General features: G+C 39.6%; 1 protein-coding gene across 1 annotated transcript in view; it reads right to left on the bottom strand.

The window, feature by feature from the left end:
* ZZEF1 (zinc finger ZZ-type and EF-hand domain containing 1) overlaps positions 1-15,475 on the bottom strand; it is a 53,984-nt gene extending 38,509 nt beyond the window's left edge. The window contains exons 1-14 of the mRNA XM_031063792.1: positions 15,464-15,475; positions 13,705-13,849; positions 12,519-12,713; positions 11,489-11,660; positions 9,914-10,113; positions 8,643-8,853; positions 6,781-6,897; positions 6,394-6,572; positions 5,259-5,357; positions 4,101-4,192; positions 2,961-3,109; positions 2,272-2,383; positions 524-740; positions 185-190 (exon numbers count right to left, since the gene is read on the bottom strand). Of these exons, the coding sequence (XP_030919652.1) occupies positions 185-190; positions 524-740; positions 2,272-2,383; positions 2,961-3,109; positions 4,101-4,192; positions 5,259-5,357; positions 6,394-6,572; positions 6,781-6,897; positions 8,643-8,853; positions 9,914-10,113; positions 11,489-11,660; positions 12,519-12,713; positions 13,705-13,849; positions 15,464-15,475 (1,906 nt within the window). The remainder of the gene's footprint in view (positions 1-184; positions 191-523; positions 741-2,271; positions 2,384-2,960; positions 3,110-4,100; positions 4,193-5,258; positions 5,358-6,393; positions 6,573-6,780; positions 6,898-8,642; positions 8,854-9,913; positions 10,114-11,488; positions 11,661-12,518; positions 12,714-13,704; positions 13,850-15,463) is intronic.
* Positions 15,476-17,632: the final 2,157 nt, after the last annotated feature.

The raw sequence follows: 17,632 nt of genomic DNA, 5'->3' as shown, positions 1-17,632 counted from the left end.
CCTTAAAAAGGCAAAGAAAACACAGGATTGGAAAGTTAAATCTATACAGAACACACTTATAAAACATAAATCTCTGAGCACTGGGCTTAAAGGTAAGCACAGCCATCTTTCCTATGAATTTGCAGCTAACATGAATTCTAGTTTAAGTTTTTTCATGGACATTCTGGTAAATGTGACAGTTCATGCTGAAACCTTCTTATTCATAGAATTCTCCCCTCTTTCTGGATTTCTAGGATCCCATCCCTTTTCTCCATCACCAGAATACTTCTTAATCTCCACCTCTCCATCTAATTTAATTGGAAGTAATAAACCTTCAGCAAACATACAAAGAATTCTATTTTTCATAAATAATTTTTTCCACAACATGCTTTTTAACTGTTGTTAAGAGTACCCCAACATACTTTTTAACCTTTGTTAAGAGTACCCCAACTCTTCTTCGCCCATTCACAACTGCTGTTTGCACAGCCTTATTCCTTTCAGCCTGACAAATAAGAAGCTTAAAAAACCATAAGAAGTAAAAATACCAAATCCTGTGCCAGCTGCTGGATGAAGTGAAGTGTCTTCAGGAGCAGAGTTGTGCCACAAACTGTGTCCTCCTCAGTCCTCCTGCACTGCAGGCAGCTCATGGTCCTGCAGGGCTCGTCCCGCAGGGGCCGCAGGTAGCCCAGGACACTCAGCCCTTGCACCCCGAGCCGTTCTGCTGAGTCTTGTCTTGTGCACAGGAACTTTATCATCAAGTACTAAATGGATACAAAAATAGCACAAGATGTGGGTTTAAAAGCTGGTACAAACTGGGTTTTTAAAAGGCATGAGGGCACATAGGTGAGGATTGAAGAGGGAAGCCTTAGTCCCTTGTTGTGGTCGTGCTTCTCTTCACAGATAAAAGCAAGGCACAACTTCCCAAGGATATTTCTGGGATTCACATTCTCTGAACCTCAGAGAAAGCAAAACCAATTCTTATCTCATTTACTGCTCCTGTGTTGTTGACAAGTGGAATGCATCGTGGAAGATTGTTTACCTGAAGGGGAATTGATAATTAGATTCTGGTGTGAGTGTTTTGATTCACTGACCAGGTGAATCCAGGGGTGTGTGTGGGGACTGTGGGCTGACAGTCATGAGATTCTGGGCAGTGGAGTTGAGTTGGGTGCTTGTGCAGATTCAGTTTAGATGTAATGTAATATAATATAGAATAATATAGTATAATAAAGTACTTAATCAGCCTTCTGATATCCATGGAGTCCTCCTCATCATTTCTCCCTGCCACAGGGCCCGCATTGAATCCTATACCTTGTCTAACACCTCCAGAGGTTTAAAATACTGAGCCTCAGATTCAGGCTAAGTTTGTACTCTTCCTGCTTCCAAGAAGTCACAGGGATGGTTCTGTGACCTCTACAGGTGCCTGCAAAGTTTGTCAATTCATTATCAGCTCATTCACTCTGCACACACTGCTCCTCACTGCCACAGCTGCAGTATTCTTGCAGGTTAAAGAATTATTTGCTGCTTTTAAAAGCAAGCAGAAGATCAATATGTAATATTTAGAACATACTTTGATCAGTCTCTTCTCAGTGAGGTGCAGAGCACAAAACTGAAGGAACAGCAAGTCCTGCCATCCACATGCACTGGTTACTCTGCAGCAGTCAGAAAAAATCCCAGCTGACACAACAATGTCACCAATTCTCTTAATTCCCACAGTGCAGATGGACTGGGGAACTACAACAGCTGATTCCAGAACATGATCTGAAATGCAACATTCCCTATAAATGCACCAAGCACTTAAAATCAAAACCATCTTCTGCCATTCTCAAAATGAAAGAGTCTCCATTCCCCAGGGACAGCAGTCTAACTGATGGAAATGCTTTATAATTGTTTGCCCACTGAAACAAGGATTGAAGAACCTGGCTCTGAAAGAATAAATGCTATGACTACACAGTAGTTAAATGGTCTAGATACTAGAATAAAGCAACAATCATATTAAAATCAGTAATTTGCATTAAATTTGATAATGAAACACTCCTTAACTACAGATATATATATATATATACATATACATACACACACATATATATATATATGTATGTATGTGGATACAGAGAAAAATAAACTATTTCAGAGGACAAAAGTTCAATTATTCACTTAACTAGAAACCTATTCATTTTTTTCTCTGTACAGCAGAGTTCTCCCTCACAAAATAGATTTAGGTTTATTTCAGTGGATACAAAAAAGAGCCCCTGTTCATTGTGACTGGGCCAAGGGATTTTTGTTGGTTCTTACTTGGGAAACTCTGCATTGCTGCATTTTGACATCAACTTCATCCCATTCTTCTTCTACTTCAAACCAGCCAATAGGATCATCATCTCCCAAATCATCGCATGAACAACTGCTTCTGTGTATAAAAGAATGTAACACACTTTGTAAAGAAAAAGCTTAGAAACATTGCAAACCTGTTGATACTGGAACAAAACACATAGAGCATCTTATGGCTATAAAGATGAAAGACAACAGAAAGTTTTGTAAACCCTAAATTCACATGCAAGGTGAAAAAAAAAGAAAAAAAAAAGAAAAAAAATCAAGAAAATATTTTTTTTTGTCAGAGCCCCCTAAACTCTCCTTACTCCTAAGCAACAGTTCTGAAAACTGATTTAATAAAACTTAATTAAAAATTTTCTGTTATCACTGATCTGCACCCCAAATGCAGATTTTGCTACATCCCTTTTATACTTTGCTATAGCCCCCCAATTTTGTTATATCCCTTTTATAACAGGTCTTTAAATCAAGTGGCTGAAAACAACAGCTATATGCATATTTCATTCAACACATCAAATGGAGGCTCATTAAAACCAAACAATTAAATGATGCCCCATTTTTAAGACACCTGGAACAACTCTCAGTAGTTCAAGCAGCATTGCAAAATAATCAAATGTAACATTCATTTCTGAGCCATTGCAAAAATCCATTTATACCTGGTTTTTAAAAACTGTTTGAATTCCCTCAGCTTCCATTTGTCATAGCTCTCAAACCTTCTGAAGTGCTCCTCAGCATGGAACTTTTCTGAGGCCCCATTGTATGCAAACACCAGCCCACACTGCGCCCCGATGGCACCGCGCCGGACCTGAAGGGCAAAGCCACACAGGGCAGTCAAGAAAACAAACAACTATGGAAATCAACCAGATCCTGACAATCCTGCTCTCTGGAACTGCACAGGAACATGAAACACATTTAGAGAAATGCTATGAAAGCTTCTGTAACCCACTGAATTGAGATCATGCACATGGTTATTGTTTACTGTATTTATTACCCTGCCAGCATCCTTACATTAACTAGAATTCCACATATTAATTAGATATATTATAGTTCCACATATTAATTCCCATTTTCTTTTCCTTTTACATTTAAAAAAATCAACAAAACTAAAATCATGTTTCCCTATTAATATCACTACACTGCAAAACAACTCAGCTGCCTCTCCAACTCCAGTTAAAATTTATTTGCCAGAAGTCCAGTCATGTTTAAATGTTTTTGACATAGAAATATGCATTGTTGCTCTCAGAATTAAATAATACTATAGCTTTGCCTTAAGTAAATAAGCCAATTCAGCTGCAGAAACCTCACAGAAGTTTTGTCTTGGCCATGAGATTTAATCACAAGACCTTCCTTTGAAACGATGTCACAGTCACACCAAATGCAAATTACAGTGCTGTCTCTAAACAGAATTTGAAATACCTCCATTTAATCTGAACTCACATGCTTTGTATCTTGACACCTGCTATTCACAGAGTCAAAAAGTTATTTTAACATAAGATAAAAGACCTTGCATATAAATCCACACACTTCAGTGAGAAACCACAAACCAAAGAGTCTCTGGCTTGAGATCTATATTGCAAGATATAGATAAAACCAATATAAAATAAATGTCTTTACTGGAAAGATTTAAGACCTCCTTTTCCTGAAGTTCCCTGACTCACACTGAAGAAAAACCCTAAAATAACAGTATTTCATAATGAATTTAAATTTCAGTTCATATAAAAAATATCCAAATTCAATTCCACCACTAGGGGAAAAAAGTAATTCTTCTACTTCAAAAGCTCCCAGCAACTACATACCTTTATTCTAATTTGTGTCACTTGAAATGAAGATTCAGTTCCAGTAGAAAGAATGATACTTGCTCTGGTTTTCCCAGTTTCAGTAAGAAAACCTAAAGCAGCAGTGGGAACAGAAGGAGTCTGGATGAGTGTTAGTGCAAGGGGTTAGAAAGAAAATACTGGGATTGTGGGATGAAGGGGAGGGAAAAACCCACAAAGCTTTTCCAGTGAAATGCTCATTAGCAAATGTTTCCAAATAAAAGGGACCACTTAAAAGACAGTATTTTACACAGCACTGTCCATGTAGTATCTCTCTGCAATATCTGCAGCAGTTTCAAGAATATTTTCTTATTAAAGTTTATTAGTAATTTCCAAATACTACTTTGGCTTGTGGCTCTATTCACTGAACTCAGTGAATAGTCCCCCAAAGTGTGACCCACAAAACAACAGCAGACAAGCCACAAAATAACTAAAGAATAAGCTCAAATAATGCACATGAACTAACAGAGGTGTAAAATAAGCATTTAGAAAGTGCCTGATTTTCTGTTACAATGGCTTTCATTTACCAGTAGCACTGCACAAGACAATAAACTATTAAAAAAAAAATCAGGTGGCATTTCACTTAAAAAGGAGGTCAAGAAACTCAAATCTCTTTGTTTAGATTGTATCCAGTACATAAAAGCATTGCATTAACAAAGAGAGGCTTTAAGAGAATTAATAGGTACATGCAGTGAGAATTTCAATGATTTCTACAAACTCTCTCCCATCAATATTTGGGCAACTAACAGTAATTCATGACTTTAACCCACAAAGTTTGCTCTAGGAGAATATTCCCTGTGGCAGCTCACTGCTGACTTCCACATAGAATATTAATAACTCTCTCCAAAATCCAATGTTTTTGTTTGGTTGGCCTGTTTTGACAATAAACTGGTTTATGAGAAATCCACAGTGCTGCAAAATCAAATTTATATATTGTTTTTGTTTGAGTTTTTGTTTGTTAGTATATGTTTTTTTTAAATTACAAATCTTCCATAGCATAAAACTATAAAGAATCCAATTTATATAAATAAATATAGAAGACCACCACAGCATTGTTAACAATCATTATGTTTGGTGGAATCATCTAACTTAAATGATTTTCTGATTCTAATCTTATGGATTTTAAGTACAGGCTCTTACCATCCCCAGTCCATGGCTCTACAAGGAGGTTTTCAGGCCCTGATTTATCTTCTTTTCCCTTTACATCACATGCTTGCAGAGTGAGTCGTAAAGGCTTTCCTAAGTCAAAAAAATCAACAGGTTTATCAAATTCATTTAAAATGGTAAAATATATTTTCCATAGTTCTTCATTCAGAAAATAAAAATGGATAAAAATTACAATACTATGAGATTTTCACCACTGTCAGACCCAAAAAAGGAGAGGGAAACTGGAATATGAGAGATACATTAATCTGAAGTAGTTGGAGTTTTAGATACAGACAGAAGGACAATGAAATTCATGACAATTAATGTTCCTTCAACTGATGCCACAGTTTGGAATTCACAATCCATGAAATACCACTTGTCTTACAAAACGCATTAGCTACTCTGTGGAAAACAAACCAATTTTCAAAATTTTTGAAAGTAAACATTAATAATTATAAAATAACCCACGTGTTCTTTGGCACAAGACGAAAACAGACTAAAAGGCAAATAAAGGGTCTTCATGAATTCTTCATGAGAGACTAATGAGAATCTCAGAAGATGATACCTGAGAAAATACAGATTTATCAAACAAGTCCAGCAAATACAGCAAAATTACCACCTGATGCCAGACCATGAACAGCTCTACACTCACGAAATACTCAGATAATAAAAACTTGATTTGAACTCATTTTTTAAAAGTGAAAAAAAAAAAGGAAGACTCATAGAGAGATGCTAATGGCATTGCATTTAAAATGCATCTTAAATTTGTACATGCCTGCAGGAGAGAGCACTCACAGAGGCTCCCTCATACAAACAAATGTTTTACTGGAAGAAGAAAAATGCTTCCTGTCATTTGCCTTTTAAGCAACACAAACACCATCATCACCATGCTGATACAGGGGCCATGATCCACAAAGTTCATCTTTTCTCTCTTGAGATCCTACTTGGTTTAACTCTTTGATCACAGAAAGCTGATCACCAACTTTTTCAGCAGTTCAGCTGCTAGGTTGTGATTTCAGTGACAGTTTTTAATTAAGAAGATTTGGATCATTTTAAAACCCATCAAGTGGAACAACTCAAAGCTGTATATTTGCTTAAGGCTGTAAAGGATGCAGGATTGTTGCATTACCATATTTATAGAGCAGGTTCTGTCTGACTGCTGTCATGGAGGAGATCAGGGAGGAAGCCTTGTATGGAGTGTCCAGATGATCAGTGATGGCACAAAGGGAACTCAGCACTTTGGCAACACTTCCCCGGGCTAAGGCAAAGGCCAGGAGTGTCAGCTCCACCTCTGGAGTAGTACAACAACTGGGAGGAAAAACAACAGTGTGAAAAGAAAAACTGAGACATTCTGTTTTTCAATAAAGACAAACTGCCACAGAACCTCCCAGGCGCCTGTTTGTTGATGCATTTGTACTTTTCATGGTACTTAAAAAAGAGCATGTGAGTAACGATGTAAAAATTTGATTTGCACTCTTCCAAACCACTTCCCACTGCATCAACCACACAAGCTCACCTTGTTATTCTGATAAGGAAGCTATCTACTTCTTCCAAAACATTTGGTGACAAGAAGCTTGAAAAATCTGTGGAGCCTGGTGTTAGGGATAGAGGTGGCATGTGCTGCAGTGCTTTCCTAGGAAAAAGTGAAACATATTGTCAGGAAACCAGGTAGAATTGGAGAAAAGAGCCTCCTAATGTGAATTAGAGGCTTGAATCTTCATGCTTTGTGTGGGCAGGTCTCTGCAAATTGCTTCTGAGTGCACTAAATCTATTTACACAGAGATTATCTTCAAAAGCAGTATTGCATTCTAGGCAGGGAAAGTTCCATGACTGCTGGGTAATCTTGAATCTAGTCTCAATCTCAGATTTAATGAGTCAAACATATCAAGGAGATTTAAATTAAATCTGTGACAGCATTAGAAATAGCTTAGTATCCAAGCATTGCCTCATTTTAAATTGGTCCAGAATTGAGCAAGAGCCTGCGAACAAAGGGAAAAATGATTTGAAAATCCCTCAGAAGAATAAGAGAAACTAAGAGAGATACTTGTTAGCTCAAATCAGAATTATTCTGAATTACCAAAGATATTTTGATAGCCCCTGAAATTAGGAATCCTCAAGCAGTTTCACCAACATTATTCTATCCAATACTGAAGTTTTCAGTATTACAGTTATTCCATCCAATTCTAAAGCCTGGGGATTTTGCTTTATAATTCTAAACAGTGAATCTAGTTCCTGAAATCATGATTTTAGTCAGGATAATAATAATTTTTCAATGCTTTATTAGCTCAGTGTTCACGTTCTATTTCTAAAAAATCTCTAAACTTCACCAAAACTGAAGGTCTTCAGTTTCAGCAAAGCCTGCAAATCTGGGACTATGATCATGTATGAAGTTATCTAAACTCTGAAGAGATTTCACAGATGACAGAAATTAAAAGATAGGTTAGTGGACTTTAGCCTACAGGATTCATTAACCTAATGACAACACTGCTCTTCAGTGTGGTGACACTGTGCTAACTGAGCTCTGTAAAAGCTCATGTGGGTGTGGAGAGGTTTTATTGGGATTCCAATCCTTCAAGTCATCCAGCAGAAGTGTTTGGCAATCTAACAAGGAAACGTTACACAGAAAATGGTCAATCACCACAAGCAAACATTTGCAAGGAGATGGTGCAAATACTCAACTATATCCCCATAAAATGCACAACAAAGCATTATATAAGTAGAAATTTGCAGAAAATTAAGCTAAATTAAGCTCCAGTCCTAAGGGGAAGATGTAAATTTTATTGATTATTAATACCAGACAAGAAAAATGAATTAATTTTATGTTGCTCAAAGTCATTACAAGTAAATGGATCAGTGAAAAATGTATTTTTCAGTGTCCATTAAGTCATGGTTTAACAACTAGATTAGATGAAACAGCCAGGAGAATTACACTTGTTCTAGTACATGCAAATGGATAGAGGAAAAACATCAGAAATCTGAACAATGAGACAGAAAAAGCTGTTTAAACACCTGAATGGAGTAGAAACCAGTCACATACAACAGATTGCTTCCTAAAGCCAGAAGTATTTTTCTAAAAAAATGAAAAAGTACCTAAAATCCATTCATGGTTTAACAACTAGATTAGATGAAACAGCCAGGAGAATTACACTTGTTCTAGTACATTCAAATGGACAGAAGAAAAACATCAAAAATCTGAACAATGAGACAGAAAAAGCTGTTTAAACACCTGAACAATGAGACAGAAAAAGCTGTTTAAACACCTGAACGAAGGGAGTAGAAACCAGTCACGTACAACAGATCGCTTCCTAATCCCGCAAGTTTATTTTTTTTAGAAATAGAAGTAGCTCAAATCACAGCCCATGTAAGTTTGGTACTTACTGAGTATTCTGTAAAATGGTGTGAACAAATGCTGGGTTGGTTTCCATGGAAGCTGTCACCAGAGAGGTCAGCAGGGACCAGTACCAGATGGCCGAGGCGTCGCACACGGACACTCCCACCTTCCTCACGCGCTGGTAGCCCACAGCTCGCAGCCCGTGGATCCTGGTGTCACAGCCATCACTAAGGCAACGCTTGATGTTTATCTGTACATCTGTCAAAAAAACAAATCAGAATTTTTTTTTCCAATTTCTTCTGCTAGATTAGAGTTAGAAGAATAGATATTCTAAATATTGAATTAGCACGGGATCTCTTGGAAAAGTAATGGTAGGTATGGAGCAGCAGTGCTTGATATGGACAAGCACACATCCTCTGATCTGGAGAATTTAGTCCTCTGTGCACCTTCTGATCTGGAAAATTTACCCTTTGCATCAACAGCCTGTGTATCCATTACAGATGCTATGGCTAGAAATTAGGAAAAATTGTAATAAAATATCCTCAAAGTGGAAAATAGATTATTTCACCAGTACCTTCCTACCTAGATACACAGGAAGTGCCTTGGAAGCAAGTGGTTGTGGAGATAATAGGGAAAAGGAGCAAAGCCCAAAGGCAAAGTTACATAAAAATTTTTACACAAGTTCTTGACCATTTTGCACAGATGGCATTGTCCTGATTACTTTTGAGGAACAACATCCTAGCTGCCCACTTCTGTGGCAGTGAAAGCTCCTCTCAGGGAAAAACGTCTTTTGGAACGGAAGGGACAAAATTCCTGAAGCTGCAGAAACCATCTTAGGAAGGAGCAGCTTTTCTTGATTGATTCCAATATAGCACCCACAGAGCTACCAGAATCAAAAATAACACTATTTAAAAGCATAAAACCTGCCTTACATTGGACCAACTTCAGAGTTTCAGTACCCAAAAAAAAAAGCAGATTTTTTGCTAGATTCTATCAGCCAACATATGCTTTCACTCTGCAAGCAAGGATATTTTGAAACTGCCCCATGTTTTCACATTGAAAGGCTAAAACTGCATATTCAGTAATTTTTCTCTTCAACCCTTAGCCCACGTTACAGAGACCACAAGAAAAGCTTGGAAAACTCTCTTACAGGCTAGAAATTAAACCAGAATTAAAACAACTCCTCTGACGCAAGGACAAGGCCCAAAGTGTCACCCCTGATGAATGCCACTTCAACACATCTCTCCATGATCTACCCAACTTTTCACCTTGCAAAAAGCACCAAAGCAGAATCCCAATGGTATCTTTATTGACTCACACATCTGACTAATGTTAGCGTTTTCCAACAGTGTTACGTAGCCAGTGATATTGCTTGGAATGTGAACATCTCGGACCTCCTGGAGACTGCTGGCATTCCTTCCCACTGCCACTGTGACCTGCTGTGGCATGTAACTCTGGTCATTAGCTGCCACTGCAATGGACAGGTGTCTCAAAACCACATCTGGTTTCATCTTTAAACTGCAAAGCAAAGAAGAGAAAATGGCTCTTGAAAAGAGAAGTCAAGCACCGTGCTTTTATTATTATTTATCATAATATTATACATGTGTAATATAATAGATATTATATTATTACTCACTCATTTTCCTCCTCTACAAACACAAATAAATCCTCTGAAATTTACCTAATGCTTCACAGGTGTTCTTAACACCATACGATGGTGAACGAGTTTAAAAAAAATTGATTTAGAGAACAGTTGCCTCTGAGAGACTGTAGAATTTTCTATTTATATTTTCAACTGAGAATTCATTCCTCAGGAATAAAAATACAATGCTAATAATGACAAAAATGAGATTTTTTTTTTCCTTTGAAGCACACATTCTAACATTGAAAAAAAACCACTAAACATTTCTGTTTCATTGAGCATTTCTGTTTCATGGAACTTCCTGGACAATGGCAGAGTGTTTCTATTCAAGTACCAACCACTGCATCTGTATTACAGCTTGGAAAGCTTCACTATACAACAAAGCTGTGTGTCACCACAGCAGATACAGGCATTTTACAGGTGACCTTTTATTTGGCAATCAGGATTTCAATTTTATGCAGAGATTAATGACTTCTGCTTTTATCTGTATTCATCTGTCTCTCATTAATTCCAGCTGTTTTCAATTACACCTGTATTGGGTTTGTGTGACAAGGTTTTGGCAGTGGGGAGGCTACAGGATGTGAGAAGTTGCTGGAGGCTGGACCTTTGTTCCCATGGAGAGCAGTGTGCACTGGAGGAGGTTTGCTGGCAGGATTTGTGATCCCATGGGGACCCATGCTGGAGCAGCCTCTTCCTGAAGGACTGATCCCCATAGGGGCCACTCACATAGGTTCTGGACTTGACAATCCTTGGGGATCCCTTCCAACTCAATACTCTGATTTTGTAAGGACCCACACTGGAGCACTTTGAGGGGAACTGTCTCCCATGGAAGGAACCCTACACTGGTGCAGGGAAGCATGTGAGGAGTCCTGCCCCTGAGGAGGAATGAGTGGCAGAGCCAGCATGTGATGAACTGAGTGCAGCCCACACTCCCCATCCCCCTGTACCTCTGAAGGGGAGGAGATAACTTCTCTTCCCTTTTTCTCTAAGCCTGGGAAGAAGATTTGCTTTTGCTTCTCCTAACCCCACCCTGATTTAATAAACTGAACTAAATTCCCTGAATCAAGTCTGTGATGGTAGCTGGTGAGAGAGCTCCCTGCCCTTGAGCCAAGAGCCTTTTGTTACATTCTCTCTCCCCTGCCCATCTGAGGAGGGGAGCCATGGAGCAGCCTGGCATCCAGGCAGGATGGATCCAGCCCACCCTCCTGGCTGTGAGCCCAAGGCCCTGAGCTCCCCCAGCCCTGAGCTCACCGGATCCAGTGGGAGCGGGCGCTCCCGTCCGACTGCCAGAAGGACGAGGTTTCTCCGTTCGTCATCTTGTCGATATCGGCGGAATTGGAGGAGGTCTCGATGTGTGTGTAGCACTTTGTGACAGACTTCAGCTTGTCTGACTCCTGATCACCATTCAGATCACTGGGGTATTCTGCAAAGAAACCACTCAGAATATTTTTCTCTGGCCTGTCTTGAGTGTTGTTATACCTTTGTAAGAACTGTCTCACACAAATGAACTTGTTGGCACAGAACACAGGCCCTGAAGGAATGTTTCTGACAGGAACTAGGAGACAGCAAAGTTTCATTTCAGATGAAATTGCAATAATCTCCATCTACCACTCTCTGTATAAAAACAACTCCATTCCCTGGAGTTCAATAGCCTTTATCAACCCCTTTCATTACTGGCTTCAACGCTGCTTTATTATTTTTGTGCCCAAATACAAACAGATGAAAGGCAAAATAAATTACAATGGATAAAACTTCAATTCATGTATTTGAGGGAAAGGACAAAGCACTCTCTTTCCCATGTAACTTGATCTATTTCAATAGAAATGCAGAAATCTGAAAATATCTAGTCAAACTGCAAAGAAAAGGAGCCCTCCCCATAGGGACCAGGGCAGTCCCATCAGAGATACAGTATAAGATTCATCACCTCCAGCCCAAAATGATAAAGTATCTTTTAGTACTGAACAGTCAACCTCATAAAACCTCCACCTTCACATGGAAACTAAGTTTCTAGAACTAGTAGAGATATTTGACTGAATACAGAATATCACAAATGAGTAACCATCAATTCTGAGACAGGCCAGGAGAAAGATAAGAACATTCCAGAGTGTTACTCAGATTGCTGAGTAGTTCAGGAAATAATTTATGTGCTTCAAAAAACCAACAAAAATTCACAGAAGCATGCAGATCAACCTCATAATAGTCGAGAAAGCTTTTCATTTTATCTGTAGCCTCTTTTTCACAGCCATGTGAAATCCTGCAAAAGAAGGGAAGCATTGCACACCTCTCTCCTTGAGGAGCAGTCGATCCAAGGAGTCCTTGAGCACGGAGGAGCGCATGGTGCAGATGTTGTTGAAGTACTCCAGCACCGGGTAGGGGATGGCAGTGCTGGAGATGCGGTTCCTGTGCAGGAACCTCAGGATCATCGAGGCGTGAAGGCCCAGGCGCTCTTTGGACTCAGAAAATATATCAATAAAGCCTAGAAAGAGACAGCATTTCCTCAGGCACCACAATGTGAGAAGGATGTAAAACTATCAGAGGATGTAGCTCAACTCTACAGCAGGGAAAAGTGCAGGGAAATATTTTTGCCAGCGACTTGAAATGCCTGAAGGAGTTCAAAACAATTACCAAAAATCTCATATTTATTTTGCTGCCCCAAATCCTTGCCTTCAAAATCTAAGTGAAGCAGTTTCTACTTAGTTAACAGTTACCCTGAGCTACACTGAGCTTTTCCCTTTGGAATTGTGGATTATTCCTAATGCTTTCCACCAGCTTGGTCAGAAATGCCAGTTCCTGAGCACTGGTACCTGAATCCCAGTGCATGCACATGCATAGAACAGTACTCTCCAAGTCCTCTCCTCTGAATGCTCTGCAGCAAATTCTAGTGTTTCTTGTCTGATCCTTTAAGGCAAATCCCCTTTAGCCACTTATCATCAAACACTTGGAAGGAAAGCCAGTAACTGACACTTATCCCAGAAATCAAATTCTGGAAACTGGCACTTTCTGAACTAGCAACCATAAAACCTGAATTATGTTTTATCAGGATTTCAAATGCTGAATAACAATATAATAATAATAATAAAATATGTGACTCATCCCCCGGAACAGACTCCATGGAGGATTTATTCCTCCAGTTACCAAGTACAAGGCTGCATTAGCTGGGCATTCACCAAAATTCTGCAAGGTACATTTTCTGTCTGTGAGGTGAACCAAACAGGGGTAAGACACTCCCCAGTCACACACAGAAGGAAACAGTGGTTATTTGTGAAAGGAAGTTCTGCATGCAATTATGGGAAATGTTTAATTTACAACAACTCCACTTGCTTGACATTAAAGAACCAAGAACCTTCTGGAGAATGGTTTTGATAAGATTAGGACAAGCAATGCTATTAAAGCAATTTATTGAAGCAGCACCTTTTTTATGGGGCTGGGCTTGGGAAACCCTTTCTTCCAACACTCTGCTCTCATACCTGGCACCAGTGAGCAAGCTTGCAGTTGCCTGATTACATGGCTCAGCTCCCCCTGAAGATTTGCTCCACTAGAATTCTTGAGAGCCTCCAGCATATTCTCCACATCAACAGTGCCATCTCCTTCAGCATCAAATTGTGCAAAGGCCTGAAGAGTAACCAAAAAAAATGTATTTCAGCATATTTCCTTAAAGCAAGGTATTTTATAGAAACCATAGCAACAAATGTTGTAACACTGGTAAAACAAAATCAAAAGAATCCATTCCCCAAAGTATTGGATTCATGGTGACAGGAAGCAGCCTGGCTGGAAATCTGCAGCATTTAGTAAGTTTGAAGGTATTTGCACTGCCTTCCTATAAAAGTCAGCTGGAGTCATGCTTAGGTGGAGACAGCCCATCATAAACACCAGTGAATCAGCAGGATCCATCCAGGGGTAGCTGGGACTGGAAGGAAGGAAAGCTTTTGCTTAGCAAAAAGCTCCTCAGCTGAAGGGTGCTTTGGTTCCAAAAGCCACACCTTCGATTACTCATCACTGCTGCATCCCTCTCTCACTGCATCCACTCAAATTCCTCCAGAGGTTACATATTTTCTTTATTTAAGAAATTGTCCTAAGAACAGTAATATTTTTTATTTGATTTTTCCTTCCATAAACTGTCCTCCTACACCAAAAATCAGTTTAATATAGTTTGTCTAAGTGTTTTTGAAAACAAAGGAGAGAGTTAGAAAAGGTTTGGGAATTTTTTTATTGAAGAGAACCACTGGCAGCTTTATTAACTTTGACCTTAATAAAATTTTTAATATAAAAAGTTGTGTGAGTACAAAAAGTAACTCACACAGCATTTCACAACTTTGAACTAACAAATGTACAAGGTATTTTTATTCAGCTGAGCCTATAAATCAGAACTATGCCCATAAATGTAATTTACTTTAACTAGCTATTTCAGACAACTCATGATTCAGTGACACACTACTATTAAAATCTGGCTATGTTTTCACAATCAGATTTAATTTTGAAACAAACTTCTGTTTAACTGCTAAAAATGCAACTTGTTCGAAAAGAAAAATGCAGTATTCAGGAGCATCCACCTTTTTCATATAAATTGGGAATGTACTTACAAAAGATATTTCTTTACAAGCAAGACTTGAGTCTCCCTGCCCTGAACTTTGTATTCCAAGCTGAGCCACACAAACCAAGCAAATCTGGTCTCTAAGGACAGATGATCTCACAGGAGTCTGAGTCAAGGGGTTGCTGCTGCTCAGGAGGAAGCTCCTGCTTCCCTCTCTTGGTTTGTTCCCTGGTTATCAGACTTGATGTACCATTAACAGTGCTATCCTAGAGAGGAGTAGCCTGAAATGATTAGCTCAAAATAACCTGCCAATTAACCATGGCATAATTACAGCAGTAAAATGAGAGCAAAGTCCTCACAAGACAACAGAATTGAAACACAGTGTTTTAGCTGACTAAAGCTCTCATGGCACTTCTGTGGCACAGAGCTGGATTTGAGCTTGGAAACTTTAGAGTGTCTTATTATATACACAGCTGAACCCAAGCTAATAATGATCACCTTTAAACAATTCTTTTGAGCAGCAAAGCTGGTGCTGAGCATCCAGCAGGCACCAGGGCCAGTCCAGCCCAGACACTGGGCAGATCCCAAAACAAAAACCCAACACCTTTGCTTGAGGACAACAAGCCAGAGAGAATTAATTCTAATAGACATAACCCAGTTGCCAAAACAATTCAATGTACAGTTTCACACCTCACCATTCTCACCATTTTCCCTCATACCTGAAGTGAAACTGCACAATTACTAAACTACAAAATGAACAAGTTTTGTGATGTTACTGGTGACAATAAAACACAAGGCAACAAGGTTGAATCTGCTAACACCTGCTTGAAGCAATTTTTTATACTCTCATGTTAGGAGGGATTACTACATATATGCTTTTCCTCAAATCATAATGCAGTCTTTTGTTATTTTATTTTTAAACTCTTCCTCTGATCTCAGGAGATTGCACCAAACATAGAACTCTAAAATTATTTTTGACTGTTCAGTATAACTTAAACTCTGTATTTGACAAAAACCATATACAATTTCCACTGCTGTCCTGTGTAATGGGGAAAAGTAGGGGGGGGAAAAAGAGAGTGTCAACCTGTAAAGAATTTTTGAGCTGTGTGCAGGACTGGGACATGATACAATTCGGCAGTAGCCTTACCCAACCCAGCTCATCCTGCTCCTAAATAAATGCAGTAACTCCATACAGTTCAACCCTGAACATGAAGAAGCATGTGAGAAACATCCTTCATAGGAAATGATGGGTGAGAGGGTTGCTTGGAAATACAGCACATGGAAAAATCAGCCCTCATCTCAGAGCTCAAGAGCTGGATGGCACAACAAGGTATCTGAAAGGTGACCTGGGAGAACTTCATGTTTCACCCTCTGCTCTCAGTAGAACTGCAGCATTAATGTTGCCAGCCAAAGCTGGGTACATGACATGACAACTGCTGAAGCAGTACCAAGAAGGATTCAGAGGTTCAGTTCATATAGGAAAACAGACTTTGCATTTAAACATTGTTCATAAAACATCTGAAGTCTGTGCCCAAAGCCCTGCACCGAGAAGATCAAACCTGGGCTGTGCCAGACAGGACTCCAGAGACATTAAAAAGTGAAACCTATTGACCTGCCACCCCTAAAGTGACTCCTCAGCGTGAAAGGAAAGCTCAAACACCACAGCTGATGGGTTAGTGCCAGAAATGATGACATCAAGGTTTTCCACAGAACTCTCAACATCTCAGCTTTGCAGGGCAGATGTGACCACACATCCGCGGCACGCTGAATCCTCTGACAAGCTTTTTCCCCACTCCCTGGAGCAGGAAATGAAACCAAAACAAATAGATTCCTCATGCAGAGGAGGACGTGAAATACAGACAATCCTCAAAATATTTCTGCAGCCCACAAAGCCCAGCTGTTTGTGCCAACAAGAAGAACCCCAATGGACCCATTTCACCTTGCTGCTGTTACAAATGAAGATGTGCTCGTTACTGGCTCTTCTTGTGAACGAGCTGCAAGTGGAGGCAGCATTTCACCAAGCTACTTAAACCAGTCTGGTGAAAACACACCTATCTGGACATGAAATGAATCTCCTTCCAGTTTTTAGAAGCCTTGTTCACCTGTCAGCACTGATTTGAGGCGTGTGTGTGTGATTTAACAGTTTACACAGTTGTTCTGCTGCTCGGGAGCAAAACAAAGCCAGCAGGAAGTGACTGCTGAGCTCAGGAACTGCTTGCACTCAGGAATTCAGACACAGCCACTTTCTCAAGTGAGTGTGGAATTCCCAACAGGGTGTTCTGCTGCATTTTGGATTACTACAGAACAAAGCTAAAGTTTAAGTGTTCTAGACATTAAATTCTTCATATCATTTCCCACAGAAGGGGAAAACCCAGCAGAAATGAAAACTACTCTCTTCTACCATTAAAAGCTGACCATAACACCTTCTGCCTGTGGAAGGGGATCTCTGTTACACTACTTCCTTACAAGTTTTCCAAACGTCCTACTTTACAATAAAAGAAATGCTTGACAATTTCACTGCTGGTCCTAAAAGGCTACAATAAAATCCAGCATGGTAAACTTTGACTTGCTGATAACGCTAGTAAGTATCAAGAGGAATTACTCAGGCAGGATTTCCTACCCGTGTTCCCACCACACCTGCGCTCTCAGCTGCACCAGCACCAGCAGAAATATTGCTGTAAAAACCCATTTTATTCTTCAGTGGCCGCTGAGCATGATCACTGATAACTGACATAAGTTTTCTTTTAAAGGGATATCTGGAAGCTGACAGGCTGTCCATCAACAGCAGCAGCCGCTTTCCCAACCTTGCAGAACCCTCTGGCCTGGCCCTCCCCCCGTACCAGGACGCGTGTCCGGGGTCCCCA

The sequence above is a fragment of the Geospiza fortis genome, unplaced genomic scaffold, assembly GCF_000277835.1.
Source record: "Geospiza fortis unplaced genomic scaffold, GeoFor_1.0 scaffold633, whole genome shotgun sequence".
NCBI classification, from domain to species: domain Eukaryota; kingdom Metazoa; phylum Chordata; class Aves; order Passeriformes; family Thraupidae; genus Geospiza; species Geospiza fortis.
This window is presented reverse-complemented; position numbering and strand designations above follow the sequence as displayed.